The sequence below is a fragment of the Trachypithecus francoisi genome, unplaced genomic scaffold (genome assembly GCF_009764315.1).
Source record: "Trachypithecus francoisi isolate TF-2019V2 unplaced genomic scaffold, Tfra_2.0 Lachesis_group7, whole genome shotgun sequence".
Taxonomy (NCBI): domain Eukaryota; kingdom Metazoa; phylum Chordata; class Mammalia; order Primates; family Cercopithecidae; genus Trachypithecus; species Trachypithecus francoisi.
This window is the reverse complement of record NW_022681472.1, coordinates 99,920,819-99,943,642: the sequence shown is the minus strand read 5'-3', so window position 1 is coordinate 99,943,642 and position 22,824 is coordinate 99,920,819. Positions and strand designations below refer to the sequence as shown.

Here is a 22,824-nt window from a genome sequence, read left to right as displayed (position 1 = left end):
CTTTTCTGGCGTCCTTGGCTTTCGATGAGGAGTCACCACGGGATCCCTGGCTGGTGGTGTGTCGTGGGTCACTCTCCTGCTTTCGAGGCGAGCTGCCTGTTGGTTCGGTTCCCAGCAGGTAGACTCTGATGGGCTGCAGCACTGGCCTCTTGGGTTTTCCTCTGCTAGGTGTTCATACAGCATCTTGATCCTGTAGATTTCTGTCTTTCATCAAATTTGGGCAACTTTTGACCGTTATTTCTTCACATTTCTTTCTGTACCATTCCCTCTCTGGTCTCCTGAGATACCAATTATAAATGACCATTTGAATTATCGAACAGATTTGTAAGGCTGTTTATTATTTTTAAAATATTTTTATCTGTATTCTTCCGATAATTTCTGTTCATCTCGATTAAAGTTCACTTACTCTCCTTTATTGTGCCCGTTCAGCTGTTAGTCCGTCAAGTAATGCTTTATTTCAAAAATTCTGTTTTTCAGCTCCAGAATGACCATTTTATTTTTTATTATTTCTGTGTCTCTGCTGAGACTTGACTCCCTGAGATTTTCCTGTTTTGTTTTATTTCACTGAGGATAATTATAATTCCTGTTTTTAAATCCTTGTCTGTTAGTTTCAACATCTGACTCATTTCAGGGTCAGATGGTTGATTTCCTTTTCTCACAAAAATGTGCTCTATTTTCTTGGTTCTTTATGTGTTTGTTAAATTTGGAGTAGAGACTGTGGATTCTGTACGTATGGGTATTTGTGTATCTGCGTCTGTGTGTATATACGTGTTGACACATGTGAGTATGTGTGTGCGTTTCAGTGTGCATGTACCTCTGTGCAGCTGGTCACCAGCATGTACCTTCACAAGGTACATTTTGCTGGCATCATCCACGAGCTGTCACCGCTGTGGTCTGGGCACCGAGCTTTCTGAGGCTTGTGTGTTGGCTTGTTCCAGGGCTCTGCCATCGTCAGTATTGGCCCCGCTCACAGATACTCTTTCCTGAGTTGGGCCAGCTCCTTTTGGACACTTTAGAGATCCATCTCGGGCCCGTCTGCGTTTGTGGTGCTGCTTCTCTGTGGCCCCTTCCGGCTCCTGGGACTGTTCCCTTTTGGCATTGCATTTGGCAGCACTTCTGAGGAACTCAGCCTCCAGGGCCTCCGGTTGTCCTTTTTTTTTTTTCATTATTTTTATTTGTTTTTTTTTTGTTTCTGTTTTTTGTTGTTTTTGTTTGTTTGTTTGAGACAGAGTTTTGCTCTTCTTGCCCAGGCTGGAGTGCCATGGCGTCATCTTGGCTCGTCACAGCCTCCGTCTCCCGCGTTCACGTGATTCTCCTGCCTCAGCCTCCTGAGTAGCTGAGACTGCAGGTGCTCACCACCATGCCCAGCTAATTTTGTATTTTTAGTAGAGACGGGGTTTCACCATGTTGGTCAGGCTGGTCTCGAACTCCTGAGCTCAGGCAGTCTGCCCGCCTCAGCCTCCCAAGGTGCTGGGATTACAGGTGTGAGCCACCGTGCCAGCCTATTTTTACTTTTTTGATATTTAGTCTTATTCTGTTGCCCAGGCTGGAGTGCAGTGGTGCCATCTTGGCTCAGTACAACTTCTGCCTCCCAGGTTCAAGCGATTCTCCTGCCTCAGCCTCCCAAGTAGCTGGGACTACAGGCGCCCACCACCACGCCCTGCTAATTTTGTGTTTTTAGTAGAGATGGGGTTTCACCATGTTGGCCAGGATGGTCTCAAACTCCCTACCTCAGGTGATCCACCCGCCTCAGCCTCCCAAAATGCTGGGACTACAGGCATGAGCCCACCACGCCCGGCCTGAAAATGCAGTTTAAAAACAAAAAAAATTCATTTTGCTTGTTTGTATTTTTCTGTTGTTATTTTTATGGTTTCTTGAAGACATGAGAAGATTCAGAGCTAAACTTTGTTCCCACTGGGACCAGATAATGAAATTCTTTTTGTTTTTTTGAAACAGCCTCGCTGTGTCACCAAGGCTGGAGTGCGGTGGCGCGATCTTGGCTCGCTGCAACCTTACCCTCCCCGGGTTCAAGTGGTCCTCCCACCTCAGCCTCCTGAGCGGGACTACAGGTGCGCTCCAGCACACCCAGATAATGTTTGTATTTTTAGTAGGGACAAGGTTTCACCATATTGGTCAGGTTGGTCTTGAACTCCTAGGCTCAAGCAATCCACCTGCCTTGGCCTCCCAAAGTGCTGGGATTACAGCATCAAAACACATGAGGTTTCCGGGTGCCATGGTCACACCTGTAATTCCGGCACTTTGGGCACTTTTGTTTCCATTTAGTTCATATGTCATGCATAGGCTATTTCAGCAAAATAAGATTCCTAGCATCCCTGGGCTCTATATTTGGTAGAGAGCTCTCTAGGTTGGAGTCTAGTTGTGAGTCCATAGTTGGGGCAGAGGCAGCCCTTTTGATCCTAGTTTGTGGCGGGGTGGAGTTGTGATTTGTGATCCTAGTTTGGGGGGTGGAGTCATGATGGGAGTCTGCAGCGGGGAGGGTCTGTGTTCTCAGTGTTGAAGTCGGAGCGATGTCATCCCCTATGAGATGGGGGCCATCCAGGCGGATGGATGGTGTGCCCCCAGTTGGCCACCCCTGTCAGGAAGGCCTTGTAGTTCCCTGGGAGGGCTGCTCTGCGCATCTCTGGCGCTGTTTCAAGTATCACCCTGCATTTATGGTGATCCCTCACAGACTAAGGTGAGGAAGCCCTAGGAGGCAACTTCTTCCCAAACAGGTGCCCCCACGAGGTTGCCCTGAACGAGAGAACCGTCCTGTTTCCACAAACAGGTGCCCCCCGAGGTTGCCTTGAATGAGAAAACCGTCCTGTTTCCACTTGCCTGACTGAGTCTAAATCTATGGGCAGAAGGCAGTTTGGACTTGCAGGCATGTTGCATCACAAGGCTGCCAATTCGACTGACTCGGCCACGTCCTCCAACACTATGAGCAAGGGGCCGGGTATGAGTAAAGCCACACCCCCTCCTGGAGTTTGGGAAGACCCTTTGTGTCAGGTCAGCCTGGTCCCACAGGTGCCATTTCCATGTAGCAAGGCGGCACCTACCTGTCCTAGGTGGGAGGTGTCCTGAGCTGTGGCATGGTGGGGATTGGAGTCCACAGGGGTGCTGCTTCCACTCATTGTGGGACCCTCAGTTTCTAATTGTGCCCAATAGGTGGATAGCATTTGCCTTTCTAGGGGGCATATTGAGCTGCTCTTTGGGGCTCATTTAGTTCAGAACCCTATGGGCAACCAGGTGGACCATGTTTTCTCCACAGACTCCATGAGGCAGAATGGGTGTCGCCAGAGCTTCCACGCAAGAGTGGGACCTGGAGGCATGGTGGCATGGTGTGCTGGGCTGCCTGCCAGGCCGGGTGAGGGCTGTGGGGCCTCCCCACTGAGAGGTGGTTGCTTTACAGGTTATAGCATAAAAGGGTCTGGGTACTAGAGTAAGATATGGAAACTCTTGTCTCCCAAACCTGAAGAATCCAAATTAATGTGTCTGTCGAAGACCTGTGGGTGGTATCAGTATCAGTAGTTTATGTTTAACAGTTAATAGGATCTACTGCACCCTGACCAGACAGTGCCCAAGAATTTTACTGAAGGCACTGGTCCCTGTATTTTATGCGGGGTGATACCATAAGCCTTTTTTTTTTTTTTTTTTTTTTGAGACGGAGTCTCGCTCTGTCGCCCAGGCTGGGGTGTACAGTGGTGTGATCTTGGCTGACTGCAAGCTCCACCTCCTGGTTCACACCATTCTCCTGCCTCAGCCTCCCAAGTAGCTGGGACTACAGGTGCCCACCACCTCGCCCGGCTAATTTTTCGTATTTTCTTTTTCTAGGTAGACACAAGGTTTTACCGTGTTTGCCAGGATGGTCTCGGTCTCCTGACCTCATGATCCGTCCGCCTTGGCCTCCCAAAGTGCCGGGATTACAGGCGTGAGCCATCGCACCCAGCCATCACCATTATTTTTCAGCTGGGTTATGATGGTGTGTAAATGTGAACAGCTTATTCAGAAGGAACCTTTTAACAGGAGGTCATCGATACAATGCCGTAAATGACAGTGTGGAAGAGATGCCTCATCCAGGTCTTGTCTGCAGAGGTTTGGGCACTGGCTGGACTACTGGGGACCTCGCTGGAAGCTGAGTAAAGGGATATTGTGTTCCTTTGAAAATGAAGGCAAATTGTGGTTGAGACTCCTCAGTAATAGGTATAGAATAAAACATATTGGCCGAACCAAGGACCACAAAGTGTGCACCTGGGACCATTGGAATATCTTCAATAATTTCTGTTATCTTAGTTAGAGGGGGCTTTGTTGGAGAAACTTGGGCATGTAAGTTTCAGTAATTAATAAGTAAGCGCCACTCTTTGGAACTAATTTGGGGTACAGGCTAGACTGTGCTGTTAAAGGGAGAGAGAGTGGTTTTGTAACCTTAGCCTTTAGCATGTTTTTAATGGCTGGGCACAGGCCAGCACACCTTGTTTTAAGGGATATTGAGGGGTGTGCACCGTCTTTACTGGAAATGGCAAGTGGACGGGTTCCCAGTGGGCAGCTGCAACCAGAAGGGCTGGTGACTTAGGTTTGTTCCAGGAGTATGAGGGCACCCACTCCCATGATGGAAGAAGAGAGAGCAGGTGGGTGGCAGATGTTTAATAAAAGTAGTGCCAATAGAGGCATCTAAAGGGTCATGAGGGGCCTGGCGCAGTGGCTCATGCCTGTAATCCTAGCACTTTAAGAGGCCAAAGCAGGCAGATCACTTGAGACCAGGAGTTCAAGACCAGCCCGGCCAACATGGTAAAACCCCATCTCTACTAAAAATATAAAAATTAGCCGGGTGTGGTGGTGTGCACCTGTAATCCTAGCTACTCGGGAGGCTGAGGTGGGAGGATTACTTGAGCCTGGAAAGTCAAGGCTCCCGTGAACCAAGATCATGCCGCTGTACCCCAGCCTGGGCAACAGAGCAAGACTGTCTTAAACAAAATAAAATAGGCTGGGTGCGGCAGCTTACAGCCTGTAATCCCAGCACTTTGGGAGGCTGAGACAGGTGGATCATCTGAGGTCAGGAATTCAAGACCAGCCTGGCCAACGTGGTGAAACCCCATCTCTACTAAAAATACAAAAAAGTTAGCCGTGCATGGTGGTGGGTGCCTGTAATCCCAGCTACTTGGGAGGCTGAGGCAGGAGAATCACTTGAACCTGGGAGCCGGAGGTTGCAGTGAGCAGAGATTGCACCACTGCACTTCAACCTGGGCAACAAGAACGAAAAAAAACATCCTCTGTCTCAAAAAATAATAATAATAAAATAGGCCGGGCACGGTGGCTCACGTCTGTAATCCCAGCACTTTGGGAGGCTGAGGCGGATGGATCATCTGAGGTCGGGAGTTCGAGACCAGCCTGACCAACATGGAGAAACCTTATCTCTACTAAAAATACAAAAATTAGCCAGGCATGGTGGTGCATGCCGGTAATCCCAGTTACTTGGGAGGCTGAGGCAGGAGAATCACTTGAACCTGAGAGGTAGAAGTTGCAGTGAGCTGAGATTGTGCCATTGCACTCCAGCCTGGGCAGCAAGAGTGAAACTCTGTCTCAAAAATAAATAAAATAAAATAAATAAATAAGTAAAATAAAATAAAGGAAGGTGAACTCCCGAGGGTTTGTTCGTGATTCCCTTTATTTTAAAAGCTTCCCCTTTTTACATTTTGTAGGCTCCTCAGAAACTACTGTGACTTGGGTCCCCTTATAAAGTACTGAAAGTTTTTCTTGCCCCAATTAATAGAGTAGTAAAAGGCAATTGTCCCCTCAGAGTGGGACAGTCCCTGGAGGACCACCAAGTCCCCAGGCTAAGGGATGAGGAGGCTGCCGTTCTCTCAAGTCGGGAAAGGAGGGAGGGTATTAGTTCAGTGAGAACAGGCTGTCGAGGGTCCTCAGCCTTCAGAAATGTGGCCGCGTGAGCCCAGGTGCTTATTTTCTGGTTGCCCCGTGATGAGGGTGTTGGGCACACCCACCCATCGTGGGGGCCCATGAGGGTCTGGTTCTTAGTCCTGGGATTTGGGGAAGGGTTTCCAGGTACTCAGGGAAAATAATGGTGAGGCCTGGGTCCCACTGTGGGGGGCCAGGGTTAGTCGAAGTCAGGCTGGGGGCCCTCAGCAGGCGACTGCTGAGCACCAGGGAGCAGCTGCCCATGTCTCGCCTTTGCACGTGCCTTGTCCGGAGCTGCCATGTGACTGAGGGGAGCCTCTTCAGGACTGGAGACAGTCCCAGGGTCCCCCGGCAGTGACATTCAAAGAGACAACAGACCCCTCGCGCTGTCTGCTGTCACTCAGCAGGAGGTGGGTGTGGTCTCCAGGGCCCCTCCACAGTGAGCTCTGGCTGTTGTCACTGGTGGGTGGTTGAGTCCGGGCCTTGCCTTGAGTATCCACAGCAGGGAGTCTCCGAGTGCGCCCGTCGTCCCCACCGGGTGAGGCTTTGTCATCAGTGGTTTTTCTGATTCGTGGGCATGGGATTGGCCACATTGAGGGACAGATGTGGGGGATCTGGGCCAGTGTCCTGGAGGAATTTAGTATACATTTCTGTGGGAGTGAGCACTAACTCTGACCCGGTACTAAATGCCCTGAGTCAGCCCCCTTTTCACTCTGTCAATGCAAAATCTTTTTTTTTTTTTTTTTTTTTTGAGACGGAGTCTCACTCTTGTCACCCAGGCTGCAGTGCAATGACGCAATCTCAGCTCACTGCAACCTCTGCCTCCCAGGTTCAAGCAATTCTCCCACCTCAGCCTCCCAAGTAGCTGGGATTACAGGTGCACTCCTACCAGCCAGCTAATTTTTGTATTTTTAGTAGAGACGGGGTTTCTCCATGTTGGTCAGGCTGGTCTCAAACTCCTGACCTCAGATGATCCACCCTCCTCGGCCTCCCAAAGTGCTGGGATTACAAGCATGAGCCACAGCACCTGGCCAGTGTAAAATCTCTCTCTCTTTTTTTTTTTGAAACAGAGTCTCGCTCTGTCTCCAGGCTGGAGTGCAGTGGCGCAATCTCAGCTCACTGCAAGCTCTGCCTCCCTGGTTCAAATGATTCTCCCACCTCAGCCTCCCGAGTAGCTGGAATTATAGGCATCCGCCACCACACCCAGCTAATTTTTGTATTTTTAGTAGAGACGGGGTTTTTCCACGTTGGTCAGGCTGGTCTCAAGCTCCTGACCTCGGGTGATCCACCCACCTCGGCTTCCCAAAGTGCTGGGATTACAGGCATGAGCCACTGCGCCCGGCCTGCAAAACCCCTTAAGGCAAATTCGAATTTTCTACCATAGAGGAATTTTGGTCTCCAGTTCTAATTCCCCCGTCCCCTGTGATTTTGACCTTTTAGATTATCTGAGGGTGAGCTCTGTGTGTCCCTACCTCGCAGGCAGCACCTCCCTCTCCAGGGTGTCCCAGTGGCCTCTGTGGGACCAGGGTCAGCACCCACCAGCGCCATCATTTTCTGGTGTCAGGGTCAGCCCCCAGGCCTCAGGACCACAGGACCAGCGGCACCAAGTACAGCCCATGCTGTTGCTGTGAGCCTTGCACTCATCTAAGAGCTGGATGGCGGCCTCCAGCATCCGGTGGGGCAGGGACTGGGTGCTCAGGGCATTTGCTTTTGCCCACCAGTCCATGCCAGGGATTACACCCATGAAACCCCCTGGAGTTGGGGGAGAGGGCCGACAGGCACAGGGACAAAGCATGGATATTTGCAAGGGGTCATGGCCAGCCCTGCAGGGATCGCCCATGGTCTGGGTCTGCAGTAGACCTGGATACCTGTGAATGCCGCGGGAGGTGTCCGTACAGCCAGGAGCTCCCCTCAGCTCAGCACTGGGACAAAGGAAAACACCGGGCAGGTGTGGCATGGGAAGTTCCCAGCAGAGGGACCGTGGTCTGAGTGGGTGCCTCCTCGGTCAGGATGTCGGAAACACAGAGCCACGCCTACCTGCCCAACAGCCATTTAGGGTGCACAGTTTAGGCATCTGGCACGTACAGCCTAAAATTCTGCCGGCTGTGGGACAGACCCTAGCGGCATCTCTGTTCCCAGATGTAGTTAATCCCCACTGGCAGTGATTTGAGTCAGCCAGGCGCAGCGGAAAGGCATCTCGCGCTCCATCCCAGCAACTGTGTTAGCTGTTCCAGGGTTTTTTCTTTTATTCTTTTTTCCTTTTGTTTCTCTTGAGAAAACCTCTTCAGTGATCAGACACAAGATGGAAAATAAGGATTTTCTTACTTACAGATCTTGGGGGTACATGGCATGCCTGAAGGCCACATGGAGGCCGGCGGGAGGAGAGAGGATGGAGGGCGAGGATCTGGGGCATCTGCCTTTCCTGGGTTCCAGGGTGTGGGTGGAAGCCCAGGTGGAGAAGAGGGGTTGCAGGGTTTGGAGCAAACACGTGCAAGGAGGGCTCCTGCTCCGCAATCAGTCCAGGTTTTGCATCCAGTCAAGCAGCTGTGTGCAGGTGGGCTTGCAGCAGTGGCCTCTGACCCACAGGGACTAAGAGGGAGGGGTTGGGAACTCAGGTCAGGCGGCTGCCGGAGGCCTCATGGCAGTTGGAGCTCATGTCAAAGAGGATAACACATGTGGAGGCAGCTCAGAAACAGGCCTGCTGCACTGGGTCTGTTTTAGAGGTGGGGTCTCAACATCTTGCCCAGGCAGTTCTCAAACTTTTGGCCTCAAGCGATCCTCCCACTTCAGCCTCTCAAAGTGCTAGGATTACAGGCATGAGCCACCACACCCGACTTAAGTAATATTTTATCAACATTTTTGTTTTGTTTTGTTTTGTTTTGAGATGGAGTCTTGCTCTGTCACCCAGGCTGGAGTGCAGGGGCACGATCTTAGCTCATTACAACCTCTGCCTCCCGGGTTCAAGCAGTTCTCCTGCGTCAGCCTCTCATGTAGCTGGGACTACAGGCACATGCCACCACGCCCGGCTAATTTTTGTATTTTTAGTAGAGACAGGGTTTCTCCATGTTGGCCAGGCTGCTCTCGAACTCCTGACCTCAGATGATCCACCCACCTCAGCCTCCCAAAGTGCTGGGATTACAGGTGTGAGCCACCCAGCCTGGCCTTTATCAACAATTTATTACATACAAGTGAATTATTACTGCTGCCAGTATTAAGTTACCTACTGTGGTTTGTGTTTGAGGTCTGATAGATTCTAACGCTCAGTCTAATGTAATTGGCCAACTCATCTTTTTCCTATGACCTGTCAATCATGCATAGGTTTTGGATTATCTAGAATTAATGTACAGCACTTTTCCCCCAGTGTGTTACGGAAGATTTCAGACATACACCAAATTTGGAAGAACTTTATGGTGAAGACTCATAACACCCGCCACCAAGGTTCTGTGTTAACATTTACCATGCCACTAACCCTCTACCAGACCCATCATCTACTTTGTTTTTGCTTTTGAAGTAAATTGCAAGGCTGGGCACAGTGGCTCACACCTGTAATCCCAACACTTTGGGAGGCTGAGGTGGGCAGATCACTTGAGGCCAGGAGTTTGACACAAGCCTGGCCAACATGGTAAACCCCGTCTTTACAAAAAAATTAAAAAATTAGCCAGGCTTGGTGGCGCATGCCTATAGTCCCAGTTACTCAGGAGGCTGAGGCATGAGAATCACTTGAACCTGGGGGCAGAGGTTGCAGTGAGTTGAGATCGCATCATTGCACTCCAGCCTGGGTGACAGAGAAAGATTCTGTCTAAAAAAAAAAAAAAAAAAATGCAGCTGTCAGGACATGTCCTTTATTGAATTTAATTTTATTTTTAATTTTAAAATAAAATTATTGGGCTGGGTGTGGTGACTCACGCCTGTAATCCCAGCACTTTGGGAGGCAAGGTGGGTGGATCACCTGAGGTCAGGAGTTTGAGACCTGCCTGGCCAGCATGGTGAAACCCTGTCTCTACTGAAAATACAAAAATCAGCAGGGCATGATGGCTCACGCCTGTAATCCCAGCTCCTCAGGAGGCTGAGGCAGGAGAGTTGCTTGAACCTGGGAGGCAGAGGTTGCTGTGAGCAGAAATCACACCACTGCACTCCAGCCTGGGTGACAGAGCAAGACTCTGTCTCAAAATGCATACATACATACATACATAAAATAACCAAGCAGCAGCACTAACAGGACACTTCCTTTAAATACATATGTGTCATTGATTGGAGATCAGTGTTTGTTTACAGTTTTTTCTTTTGAGGTGAAAATTATATAAATGAAGTGCACAAATCTTAAGTGTGAATTTGCTGAGTTTTAACAAATAGACACACTTGTGTAAACCAAACCTCTGTCAAGATATATAATGTTATTGTTGCCCAGAAAGTTCCATCGGTACGCAGTACACCGTTGAGGAAACACACTTGTAGCTGGAGGAAGACAAAGAACTGCATAGTTTGTGAAACTATGGTTCTGATGGCCACTGTTTGTGGTCATTTTCACTAAAAGTATTGATTGGGATATTCTAAACTTGCAGGGGAGCAAGGCTCCTGTGTGTGGTTCGTGCCAGACTTAGACCAGGAAGCAAGGTGGCCTTAGCTCGTGGCCCAGGCATCCCATGGATGATGTCAGTGTAGTGAACCCTAACGTCATGGGGATTCGTCGGCGCTCCGGACATCATCTGGAAGCACTGAAGTCCTGTTGGGGCAGTTGGAAGAGAGTCCGTCCTCAGTCTTAACCCTATGTGGCTGTGCGACACGGTACCTGAGGTGCTGCTGTCTCCTCTCAGGGGACGGTTCCCACGACCGTCATTGGGTGTCTGAATCGCCTGAGATTTTTTTTTTTTTTTTGAGACGGAATTTCACTCTTGTTGCTCAGGCTGGAGTGCAATGGCACCATCTTGGCTCACAACAACCACCTCCTCCCAGGTTCAAGCGATTCTCCTTCCTCAGCCTCCCTGGTAGCTGGGATTACAGGCATGAGCCACCACACCCAGCTAATTTTGTATTTTTAGTAGAGATGGGGTTTCTCCATGTTGGTCAGGCTGGTCTCGAACTCCCGACCTCAGGTGATCTGCCTGCCTCGGCCTCCCAAAGCGCTGGAATTACAGGCATGAGCTACGGCGCCCGGCCTTGCATGAAGAGATCTTGAGTAAGATCTTGTCAGCCAGATAGGAAAAGATGATTCTGTTTTTGTTTGTTCGCCTTTGAAGGGGCAGTGGTGAGCACAGGTGCCCTGCTTTAGAAGTTCTGAGTGTGTCTTGTACAAGAAGGAGGTTAGTGATGGGCCCCCCCGGGAGCCACAGGCTCTGGTCCTGTCCTCCCCTACCGCGGTGTCTGACCTGGCCCGGCAGGCGTCTCTGGCAGTGCCTCCATGTAGACTCTGAATCCAGGCTGAGTTTCAGTCGTGTTTGTTGGGGGTTCCTTGCCAGGGCCCTGACCCTGGGACGCCTCGTCGCGGCGTCACGTGCTGTGCTTTCCGTGGCTGTCTTACCGCGGGAGGCCTCTGGGAGGCAGCAGAGCCCACCCTTGCTCTTTGTCCAGGGATTGGTGCTCTGGGCCCCGCGCCTGGAGGGTCCTTTAGGCCAGGTGGATAAAGCATGGCCTCTCCACTCACCTGTTTGTTTTCCGAGTTCTCTTTTGGCAGTTTTCAGCCGATTCTGGTGATGTACGAAGGGAGGGGCACCGCTGGGCCTGCCATACAGCTGCACAGTGAGCGAGCGGCCTCGAGGTGGTGGGTGAGGGCCCCCTCCTGGGAACACCGCCAGCCCTGCCTGCAATGTTGAGAAACTGTTACAATGGAACATTTTTATCTGAGTAGTCACAAAAAACACATGTAACTTGTTGATAGCCTGATGAGAGATGTTTTGGTTTTAGTTTCTCAGAGACAGAGTCGCACTCTGCTGCCCAGGCTGGAGTGCAGCGGTGCGGTCTCAGCTCACTGCAGCCTCCACCTCCTGGGCTCAAGCGTTCCTCTCATTTCAGCCTCCCAAAGTGCCAGGATTACAGGCACGAGCCACCACGCCCAGCCCAAGAGATCTATTCTTAAGCGTCCTGTTACATTGATATGAGACATAGGGGAGGACCCTGGCATTTAAAAGGAATCTTACATGCTTGCTAAAAGGGCACTACACATAGAGAAAACGACATAAAAACTTTTCTTCATTTTTTTCCCAATTTTTCTTTTGACTTTTATAACCAGGAGCTTTAGGAGTGAACTCGTATTTTTAAATTTTAATATGAATATAGGTCAGGCACACTTCATTTTCTTCCACTTCACTTTGTTGTGCTTTGCAGATACTGCTGCTGCTTTTTCTTTTTTTTTCCCCTGTAGATGGAGTCTCGCTCCTGTCGCCCAGGCTGGAGTGCAATGGCACGATCTTAGCTCACGGCAACTTCCACCTCCCGGTTTCAGATTCTCCTGCCTCAGCCTCCCAAGTTGCTGGGATTACAGGCGCGCACCACCATGCGTGGCTAATTTTGTATTTTTAGTAGGGACAGGGTTTCACCATGTTGGCCAGGATGGTCTCGAACTTCTGACCTCGGGTGATCCACCCCCCAGGCCTCCCAGAGTGTTGGGATTACAGGTGCGAGCCACTGCGCCCGGCCAACATTTTTTACAAATTTAAGTTTTGTGACAACCTTGTGTTGAGCAAGTCTTGTCAGTGCCATTTTCAACAGCACATACTCACTTCTGTCTTTGTGTCACATTTTGATAATCATTGCAGTATTCCAAATTTTTTTATTATATCCGTTATGGTGCTCTGTGATCTTTGATCTTTAATGTTGCTACTGTAATTGTTTCAGGCACCATGAACTCTGCCTGTATGAGATGGTGAGCTTAATCAATGAATGGTGGGTGTCCTGACCCACTGAGCAGCCATTCCCTACTTCTCTCCCTCTCCTAGAGCCTCCATATTCCCTGAGACTCAGCAATATTGAAACTAGGCCAATTAATAACCCTGCAATGGCCTATAAGCGTTCAAATGAAAGGAAGAGTCACATGCCTCTCACTTTATTGCGAATGCTAGAAATGATCAAGCTTAGTAAGGAAGGCGTGGTGAAAGTTGAGACAGGCCAAAACCCAGGCCTTTTGCATCTGTTAGCTAAATTGTGAATGCAAAGCAAAACTTCTTCAGGCATGGTGGCTCAAGCCTGTAGTCCCAGCTTCTCAGGAGGCTGAGATGGGAGGATCGCTTGAGCCCAGGAGTTTGAGGCTGCAGTGAGCTATGATCACACCACGGTACTCCAGCCTGGGTGACGGAGTAAGACCCTGTCTCAAAAAGATAATAACAATAAAAAGAAAAGTTCTTGAAGGAAATTGGGAGTGCTATTCTGGTGAACATAGGAATGACAAGACGGTACAGCAGCGTTATTGCTGATATGGAGACAGTTTCAGTCCCCCTGAAACTAACTGGATAGAAGATCAAACCAGACACATTCTCTTAAGCCAAAGCATCGCCTCTAGAGCAAGACCCGAACTCTCTTCAATTCTGTGAAAGCTGAGAGGGGTAAGGAAGCTGCAGAAGAAAACCTTGAAGCTAGCAGAGGTTGGCTCATGAGGGTTAAGGAAAGAAACAAGTCTCCATAACAAAAGCACAAGGTGAAGCAGCCACTGCTGATGGAGAAGCTGTGTCAAGTTGTCCAGAAGACCTAGCTAAGATGATTGATGAAGGTGGCTACACTGAATAATAGATTTTCAGTGTAGACAGAACAGCCTTCTGTTATAAGAAGATGCCATCTAGGACTTTCATAGTTAGAGAGAAGGCAATGCCTGGCTTCAAAGCTTCAAAGGACAGGCTGCCTCTCTTGTTAGGGACTATGTACACACATTATATTGTTTTCTGAATGTTCACAAATCAGACGCAGCCATAGAACCAGCACAGATTAGGAAACAAAGCATGATCAGCTCTACAGAAGCCTAGCGGTATCCCTGCCAGGCACTACTGCCCCAGGGATAATCACTGAGTTTTGCTTGGTTTTGAACTTTTTATAAATGGAATTTTACAGCATACAGTCTTTCATGTTTGGGTTCTTTCACTAAAAAAAAAATTTTTTTTCAGAGACAGAGTCTCACTCTGTTGCCCATACTGGAGTGCAGTGGCACAATCATAACTGACTGTAATGTCAAATTCCTGGGCTCAAGTTTTCCTCCCACCTCAGCCTCCTGAGTAAGGGGGACTACAGGTGTGCACCACCATGCCCGGCTAAGTTTTATTTATTTTTAATTTTTTTTTATTTTTTGGAGATGGAGTCTTGCTCTGTCGCCCAGGCTGGAGTGCAATGGAGTGATCTCAGCTCACTGCAAGCTCTGCCTCCCAGGTTCACGCCGTTCTCCTGCCTCAGCCTTCCTTCCAAGTAGTTGGGACTACAGGCGCCACCACCACGCCCAGCTAATTTTTTGTATTTTTAGTAGAGACAGGGTTTCACTGTGTTAGCCAGGATAGTCTTGATCTCCTGACATCGTGATCCACCTGCCTCGGCCTCCCAAAGTGCTGGGATTACAGGTGTGAGCCACCACGCCTGGCCCATGCCCGGCTAAGTTTTCTAGTAGTCTTTCTTTTTATTATTATTATTATTATTTTGAGACAGAGTCTCACTGTGTCGCCCAGGCTGAAGTACAATGGCACAATCTTGGCTTACTGCAACCTCCGCCTCCTGGTTCAAGTGATTCTCCTGCCTCAGCCTACCAAGTAGCTGGGACTACAGGCATGCACCACCATGCCTGGCTAATTTTTACATATTTTTTAGTAGAGAAGGGGTTTCGCCATGTTGGCCAGGCTAGGCTGGTCTTGAACTTCTGGCCTCAAGTGATCTGTCCACCTGTGCCTCCCAAAGTGCTGGGATAACAGACGTGAGCCACTGTGCCCGGCCTGATTTTCTAATACTATACTAACTTTGCATTCTTTTTTTTTTTTTTTTTTCTTGAGACAGAGCGTCGCTGTTGCCCAGGCTGGTGTGCAGTGGCATGATAGCTCACTACAACCTCTGCCTCCTGGGTGTTTCACATGTCCGTGTGAAGAGATCACCAAACAGGCTTTGTGTGAGCAACATGGCTGTTTATTTCACCTGGGTGCAGGCGGGCTGAGTCCGAAAAAGGAGTCAGCAAAGGGCGGTGGGATTATCATTGGTTCTTACAGGTTTTGGGATAGGCAGTGAAGTTAAGAGCAAGGTTTTAGGGGTAGGGGGGTGGATCTCACAAAGTACATTCTCAAGGGTGGGGAGAATTATAAAGAACCTTCTTAAGGGTGGGGGAGATTACAAAGTACATTGATCAGTTAGGGTGGGGCAGAAACAAATCACAATGGTGGAATGTCATCAGTTAAGGCTATTTTCACTTCTGTGGATGTTCAGTTGCTCCAGGCCATCTGGATGTGTACGTGCAGGCCACTGGGGATATGATGGCTCAGCTTGGGCTCAGAGGCCTGACACTGGGTTCAGGCAATTCTCCTGTGTCAGACTCCCGAGTAGTTGGGACTACAGGTGAGGATCATCACGCCCAGCTAATTTTTGTATTTTTGGTAGAAATGGGGTTTCACCATGTTGGCCAGATTGGTCTCAAACTCCTGGCCTCAAGTGATCTGCCCTCCTGGGCCTCCCAAAGTGCTGGGATTATAGGTGTGAGCCACCACGCCCAGCCTAACTTTGCATTCTTGAAATAAACCCACTTGTTGATGATGTGTTATCTTTGTTACATATATGACAGGATTTAGCTTCTGAATATTTTGTTTAGGGATTTTACATCCATCATTGTGGATGAGATTGGCCTTCAAGTTTGTTTTCTCATACTGTTGTCAAATTTTGGTATCAAAGATGAATTAATCTCATATACACTGTTGGAGCATGTAGCATCTCTTTCTGTTTTCTGGATGTAACTAATAATGTAATAATAAAATGTAAATAATAAAACAGAATGAACAAATAACCAAAATGAAAAAGGAGCCACCACCTAGATATTTCAGACTATAATAAAAAGATATTTTGGGCCGGGTGTAGTGGCTTACACCTGTAATCCCATCACTTTGGGAGGCTGAAGTAGGAGGATTGCTTGAGGTCAGGAGTTGGAGACAAGCCTGGCAACATAGTGAGACCTTGTCTCTACAAAAAAATAAGGAATTAGCCAGACTACAGGTGGTGCACTTTGGGAGGCCAAGGCGGGTGCATTGCCTGAGCTCAGGAGTTTGCAACCAGCCGAGGCAACACGGTGAAACCCCGTCTCTACTAAAATTACAAAAAATTAGCCGAGCATGGTGGTGAGCATCTGTAATCCCAGCTACTCAGGAGGCTGAGGCAGGAGAATCGCTTGAACCCAGGAGGCGGAGGTTGCGGTGAGCCGAGATCGTGCCATTGCACTCCAGTCTGGACAACAAGAGTGAAACTCTGTCTTAAAAAGAAAGAAAGAAAGAAAGAAAAAAAGTGGTGGTGGTTGGGGGGAGCTATTTTGAGCACATTTATGCCAAATATTTTAAACATTTAGATAAAATGTATAAATATCCTAGAAAAATACAGTTTATCAAAACTGACACAAGAAAAGGTTAATACATAATTATTTAAGTGCTAAATAAATTGACTTATAATTTAAAACCCTTCCTCAGAAAAAATGCCAAGCCCAGATGGCTTCACCAACTTGTACTAAACAGTGAAGGAAGAAATAGCAACTATCTTACATATATACGTTCAGTAAAAGTTGGTTTATGCTGTGCATAACCAACTGATTCTTCACTTTGTAATATAAGCTTTTCATTTAATTATATATCTTTCTATTATAATAATGGTAGAATGGTATTCCATTATATGAATAGTCTTTACTGGGTTAAAAACCCCCATTTTTGGAAATTTGGGTTCTTCCTTATTTCCCCACAATTACAAAATGCAGTGAGCCTCATTGTACTCATTTCCATGTACATACAGCAGTCCACTTAGGATAAATCCTAGGGGAGCAGTTTGGGGGACAAAGGGTGTGTGATATATCAATTTTTTTGGCGACATATTGTCAGCTTTTAAAAAAAGTTGTATTTTGGTCAGGCACAGTGTCTTGTGCCTGTAGTCCCAGCTACTTGGGAGGCTGAGGCAGGAAGATTGCTTGAGCCTGGGAGGTCAAGGCTGCAGTGAACTGTGGTTGCACCATGGCACTCCAGCCTGGGCAACAGAGCAAGAGCCTATCTCAAAAAAAAAGTCATTTATTTACAGTCCCACCAACAGTACATGGTATGATTGTTGCTTTAATTCTTTTTTTTTTTTTTTTTTGAGACGGAGTCTTGCTGTGTCGCCCAGGCTGGAGTGCAGTGGCACGATCTCGGCTCACTGCAAGCTCCGCCTCCCGGGTTCACGCCATTCTCCTGCCTCAGCCTCCCAAGTAGCTGGAACTACAGGCGCCCACCACCACGCCTGGATAATTTTTTTTTTTTTTTTGTATTTTTAGTAGAGACGGGGTTTCACCATGTTAGCCAGGATGGTCTTGATCTCCTGATCTCATGATCCGCCCACCTTGGCCTCCCAAAGTGCTGGGATTACAGGTGTGAGCCACTGCACCCTGCTGATTGTTGCTTTAATTCTTAGCAGTGCTCAGCATTATTTTTTTTTTAAGTCTTTATCATAAAGTCCAAATTTCTCAACCTCTTTGCAGTGCTTCCTGTGTCTTTACCCTGCCCCATCTTGCCCCACTCTCCCCTCATACTTCTTGCTCTAGCCGTGGTGGGATTAAAAAAAAAAAAGACAAGAGTTTCACTCTGCCACCCAGGCTGGAGAGCAGTGGCGTGACCCTAGCTCACTGCAGTCTCAAACTCCTGGCCTCAGGCTCCCAAGGTGCTGGAAGTACAGGTGTGAGCCAGTGCACTCAGCAGTGAAATTCTTTAATTTTTTTTTCTTTAGACAGGGTCTCATTCTGTTGCCCATAGTGGAGTACAGTGGCACCATCATGGCTCACCACAGCTGTGACCTCCCAGGGTCAAGCAATCCTTACACCTCAGTCTTCTGAGTAGCTGGGACCGTAGATGTGCATCACCGCACCCAGCTAATTTAAAAAAACAAATTTACTTTTGTAGAGATGGGGTCTCCTTATGTTGCCCAGGCTGGTCTTGAACTCCTGGCCTCAAGCAGTCCTCCTGCCTTGGCCCCTCAACTGGGATTACAGGCGTGAGCCACCACATCCAGCCAGATTTTTTTTGGGGGGGAGGGGGGATGGAGTCTCACTCTGTCCCCCAGGCTGGAGTGCAGTGGCGCGATCTCAGCTCACTGCAAGCTCCACCTCCTGGGTTCACGCCATTCTCCTGCCTCAGCCTCCCGAGCAGCTGGGATTACAGGCTACCGCCACCATGCCCAGCTAATTTTTTTGTCTTTTTAGTAGAGACAGGGTTTCACTGTGTTAGCCAGGATGGTCTCGATCTCCTGACCTTGTGATCCACCGGCCTCGGCCTCCCAAAGTGCTGGGATTACAGGCGTGAGACACCGCGCCCGGCCCTGGCCCAAATTCTTTAAATCAGGAACTTGATTGATATTTTTGTGCATCACAACCAGACCCAGGCCTTCCTGTCTGCCACTGCTAACTTATTTCCTTTGTCAGGTTTCAGCTTGAACCTCACTCCTGGCATTTTCTCTGACCATGTAGACTAGGTTAGGGCAATAACATATTTACACAATTTCTGTCACATGGTGTATCATTATTTTTAAGAACTTACTTGCTATCTACTTGAGTAGAACATAAACATCATGAGATCAGAGACTATATTTATCTTCCTGTATATTCCTTACCTAGAACATGCCTGGCCTTCTAAATATTTGTTGAATAATTTGCCAATTTGATAGGTGAAAAATCATAATTTGTTTTGATGTGACTAATTTGATAACTAATGAAGTTGAATATTTTTATCCTGTTGATTGGCCATCCCATCTTTACTTTTGAATTCTGCCTTTCACATGTTTCCCTGTGAGAGCACTGCCTTCTGCATGGTGGTTTGTAGGAGCTTCTACCACATCGTGGACATTATCCCTGATGGAAGGTTTTCTCTAGTAACTCCTTCATATTTTTCTTTAACAGATTCCGAGGTTGGGACCAAGAAGGAACTATCTATTTTAAACCAAAAATTTTCCGAAGAAGTAAAAACCCCAGAATTTGTATCAAGAAGTCTCTTAAGGGATAATGCACAGGCAGCTGAGTTTCGGGAAGCATGGGGCCGTGAGGGTAAACTCGAAGAGCACCTGGGAAATTCTGCCAGGCAGAGTTTGAACAAACCCAATATTCACAAGAGAGTTTTAACAGAAGCTACCGTGGGTAGGGAAAGATCTCTGGGAGAAAGACCCCAAGAGTGTAGTGCATTTGATAGAAACTTGAATCTGAACCAAAATGTTGTCAGACTTCAAAGAAATAAAACAGGAGAGAGGGTCTTTAAATGTGATATATGCAGCAAAACCTTCAAATATAATTCAGACCTAAGTAGACATCAGAGAAGTCACACTGGGGAGAAGCCATACCAATGTGGCCGGTGTGGGCGAGCCTTTACTCACAGCTCAAATCTTGTTCTGCACCATCACATTCACACTGGAAATAAACCATTTAAATGTGATGAATGTGGGAAAACTTTTGGACTCAATTCTCACCTCCGTCTTCATCGGAGAATTCACACTGGAGAAAAACCCTTTGGCTGTGGTGAGTGTGGGAAGGCTTTCAGTCGAAGCTCAACTCTTATTCAACATCGGATAATTCACACAGGAGAGAAACCCTACAAGTGTAATGAATGTGGAAGAGGCTTTAGCCAGAGCCCCCAGTTAACTCAGCATCAGAGAATTCACACTGGAGAGAAGCCGCATGAATGCAGGCACTGTGGGAAGGCCTTCAGTCGAAGTTCCAGCCTTATTCAGCATGAGAGAATTCACACTGGAGAGAAGCCCCATAAATGCAATCAGTGTGGGAAGGCCTTTAGTCAGAGCTCAAGCCTTTTCCTCCATCATCGGGTTCATACTGGAGAGAAACCCTATGTATGTAATGAATGCGGTAGAGCCTTTGGTTTTAACTCTCATCTTACTGAACATGTAAGGATTCACACAGGAGAAAAACCCTATGTTTGTAATGAGTGCGGCAAAGCCTTTCGTCGGAGTTCCACTCTTGTTCAGCATCGAAGAGTTCACACTGGGGAGAAGCCCTACCAATGCGTTGAATGTGGGAAAGCTTTCAGCCAGAGCTCCCAACTCACCCTACATCAGCGAGTTCACACTGGAGAGAAGCCCTATGAATGTGGTGACTGTGGGAAGGCCTTCAGCCGGAGGTCAACCCTCATTCAGCATCAGAAAATTCACAATGGAGAGACTCGCAAGTGCAGAAAACGTGGTCCAGCCTTTGTTCATGGCTCTAGCCTTACACCAGATGGACAGATTCCCACTGGAGAGAAGCACAGCAGAGCCTTTAGCCATGGTGCAAATCTCATTCTGCGCTGGACAGTTCACACTGGTGAGAAATCCTTTGGATGTAATGAATATGGAAAAGCTTTCAGTCCCACCTCACAACCCACGGAAGATCAGAAAATGCATGCTGGGGAAAAGCCCTATAAATGTCAAGAATGTGGAAACGCCTTCAGTGGAAATTCAGCCCTTATTCGACATCAGGTAACTCACACTGGTGGGAAACCCTGTCATTGCAGTGTGTGTGGGAAAGCCTTCAGCCAGAGCTCACAGCTCACACCACCTCAGCAGACTCATGTTGGAGAGAAACCTGCTTTAAATGATGGATCTAAAAGATACTTTATTCAAATCAAAAAGATTTTCCAAGAAAGACATTTTTAAAGTGATAAATGCAGAAGACAATTTAGCAACTGTTCACTTTACGTTAGAAGATAAGATGGCATAATGAAAGATAAATAAGGTCTAAATATTCCTGGCAAAGTAAAATAAATAGTTCAGATGACTACTAAAAGTCATTTAAAGTCATTAAATCTGGGAGTAAACACAAGAGAATTCATTCTGGGAAATCAGGCTGTCTGTGTAAAGGCTACTGCTGTGCTCAGGAGTTGAACCGTGTGGTGCTGTGTCCGGATATTCATGATGAATGGATGGAGGGTGTGAAAAATGAGCCCAGCTGGTGCTCTGGGTCTACCCTACCTGACATCCTTCCAGTCTTATCCTTTGTTTCCTATCCAGGCCCAGGCTTGTGGCTGAGAACATCCACTTTCAGTCCCATACATCTGCCTCCAGGCAGAGAACTTGGGCCTGCTGGTGGGGCTTAGCCTTATTCCTTCCACCACCTCTCCCACCAACCTGCAGAGGAACTGCAGGTAGACGTTTCCTCCTTGCTTGGAGCCCCAGTTTTTACATTTCATTTTCATTAAAATGGAAGTTAGTTTGGTTTTGGTTCTAAGGAACTCTACAGTTTAGCAGAGAGACGGACCTTAAGGGCCAAGAAAGCAGGGGCCTACCAAGTATCCCCACTTTTGAAAATTGTAATTACTGATAAAAAAAATTTTTTAAGGCAGGTTTATTGAAGCTTAATTTATAAACAATAAAATTTTTTCAGTGTATAGTTCTGTGGGCTTTGACAAAAGCAAACAATTGTGCCACCACCACATTCCAGATATTGAACATCTTCACCACCACCCAGAATTCCTTTGTGCACTCTTGTGGTCAACCCCTCCTCAACCCCAGTCTGTGGAAACCACTGGTTTGTTTTCTGTCCATCGCCTCACCATTTCCAGGATTACAGTATGCAGCTGTTTGCATGTGGCTTCACTGAACATGATGCATTGGAGTCATCCACATTGCCTGTGTAGAGTGCTTTTTTACACCGAGTAGCATTCCATTGTATGGACGAAGCCATTTGTTTATCCGTTCCCCCATGGAAGGGTATTTGGGCATTTCCAGTATGGGCAACTATGATTAAAGCTGCCATAACTGTGTATCAACTACAGGCTGTTTTGTGAATCTAACCTTTCAGTTATCTTGGGTAAACAGGACTGGGATTGCTGGGTCACATGGTAAGCTTATGTTTTACTTTTTTTTTTTTTTTTTTTGAGACGGAGTCTCGCTCTGTTGCCCAGGCTGGAGTGCAGTGGCCGGATCTCAGCTCACTGCAAGCTCCGCCTCCCGGGTTTATGCCATTCTCCTGCCTCAGCCTCCCGAGTAGCTGGGACTACAGGCGCCGCCACCTCGCCCGGCTAGCTTTTTGTATTTTTTAGTAGAGACGGGGTTTCACCGTGTTAGCCAGGATGGTCTCGATCTCCTGACCTTGTGATCCGCCCGTCTCGGCCTCCCAAAGTGCTGGGATTACAGGCTTGAGCCACCGCGCCCGGCCTATGTTTTACATTTTAAGAAACTGCCAAACTGTTTTACAAAGTCAGTTGTGCATCCCACTGACGATGTGAGTTTAGTTGCTTTGAATCCTCACCAGATCTTGGTATTGTACTTTTTTTTTTTTTTTTTTTAGACGGAGTTTTGCTCTTGTTGCCCAGGCTGGAGTGCAATGGCACGATCTTGGCTCACCACAACCTCCACCTCCTGGGTTCAATTCAAGCGATTCTCCTGCCTCAGCCTCCTGAGTACCTGGGATTACAGGCATGCGCCACCACGCCTGGCTAATTTTGTATTTTTTGTAGAGATGGGGTTTCTCTATGTTGGTCAGGCTGGTCTTGAACTCCCGACCTCAGGTGATCTGCCCACCTCAGGCTCCCAAAGCGCTGGGATTACAGGCGTGAGCCAATGCACCCAGCAGTATTGTTCATTTTTTAATATTCTAGCTATTTTAGTGGATATGTAGTGGTATCCGTGGTTTTAATTTGCATTCTCCTATTGACCATGGTTGGATAAGTAAGCATCTATTTAAAGAGTTTCATTGGGAAGTTTGAATAACACTGTAGTAGTTAGTTTCTCAGTGTGATCACCTCTGAAATTCTGATAATCAATTTTTTT

General features: G+C 47.7%; 1 protein-coding gene across 7 annotated transcripts in view; it reads left to right on the top strand.

Annotated features, from left to right (window-relative positions):
- ZNF251 (zinc finger protein 251) overlaps window positions 1-21,819 on the top strand; it is a 37,944-nt gene extending 16,125 nt beyond the window's left edge. For 6 of the 7 annotated variants that reach the window (XM_033203432.1, XM_033203430.1, XM_033203429.1 and 3 more), the window contains one exon: window positions 18,971-21,819. In XM_033203432.1, coding sequence (XP_033059323.1) covers window positions 18,971-20,709 — 1,739 coding nt within the window. In that variant the 3' untranslated portion in view covers window positions 20,710-21,819. Of the gene's footprint in view, window positions 1-3,831; window positions 4,790-18,970 lie in introns of those variants that run through there. The other variant, XM_033203433.1, reaches the window with a different exon arrangement.
- The last annotated feature ends 1,005 nt before the right edge of the window (window positions 21,820-22,824 follow it).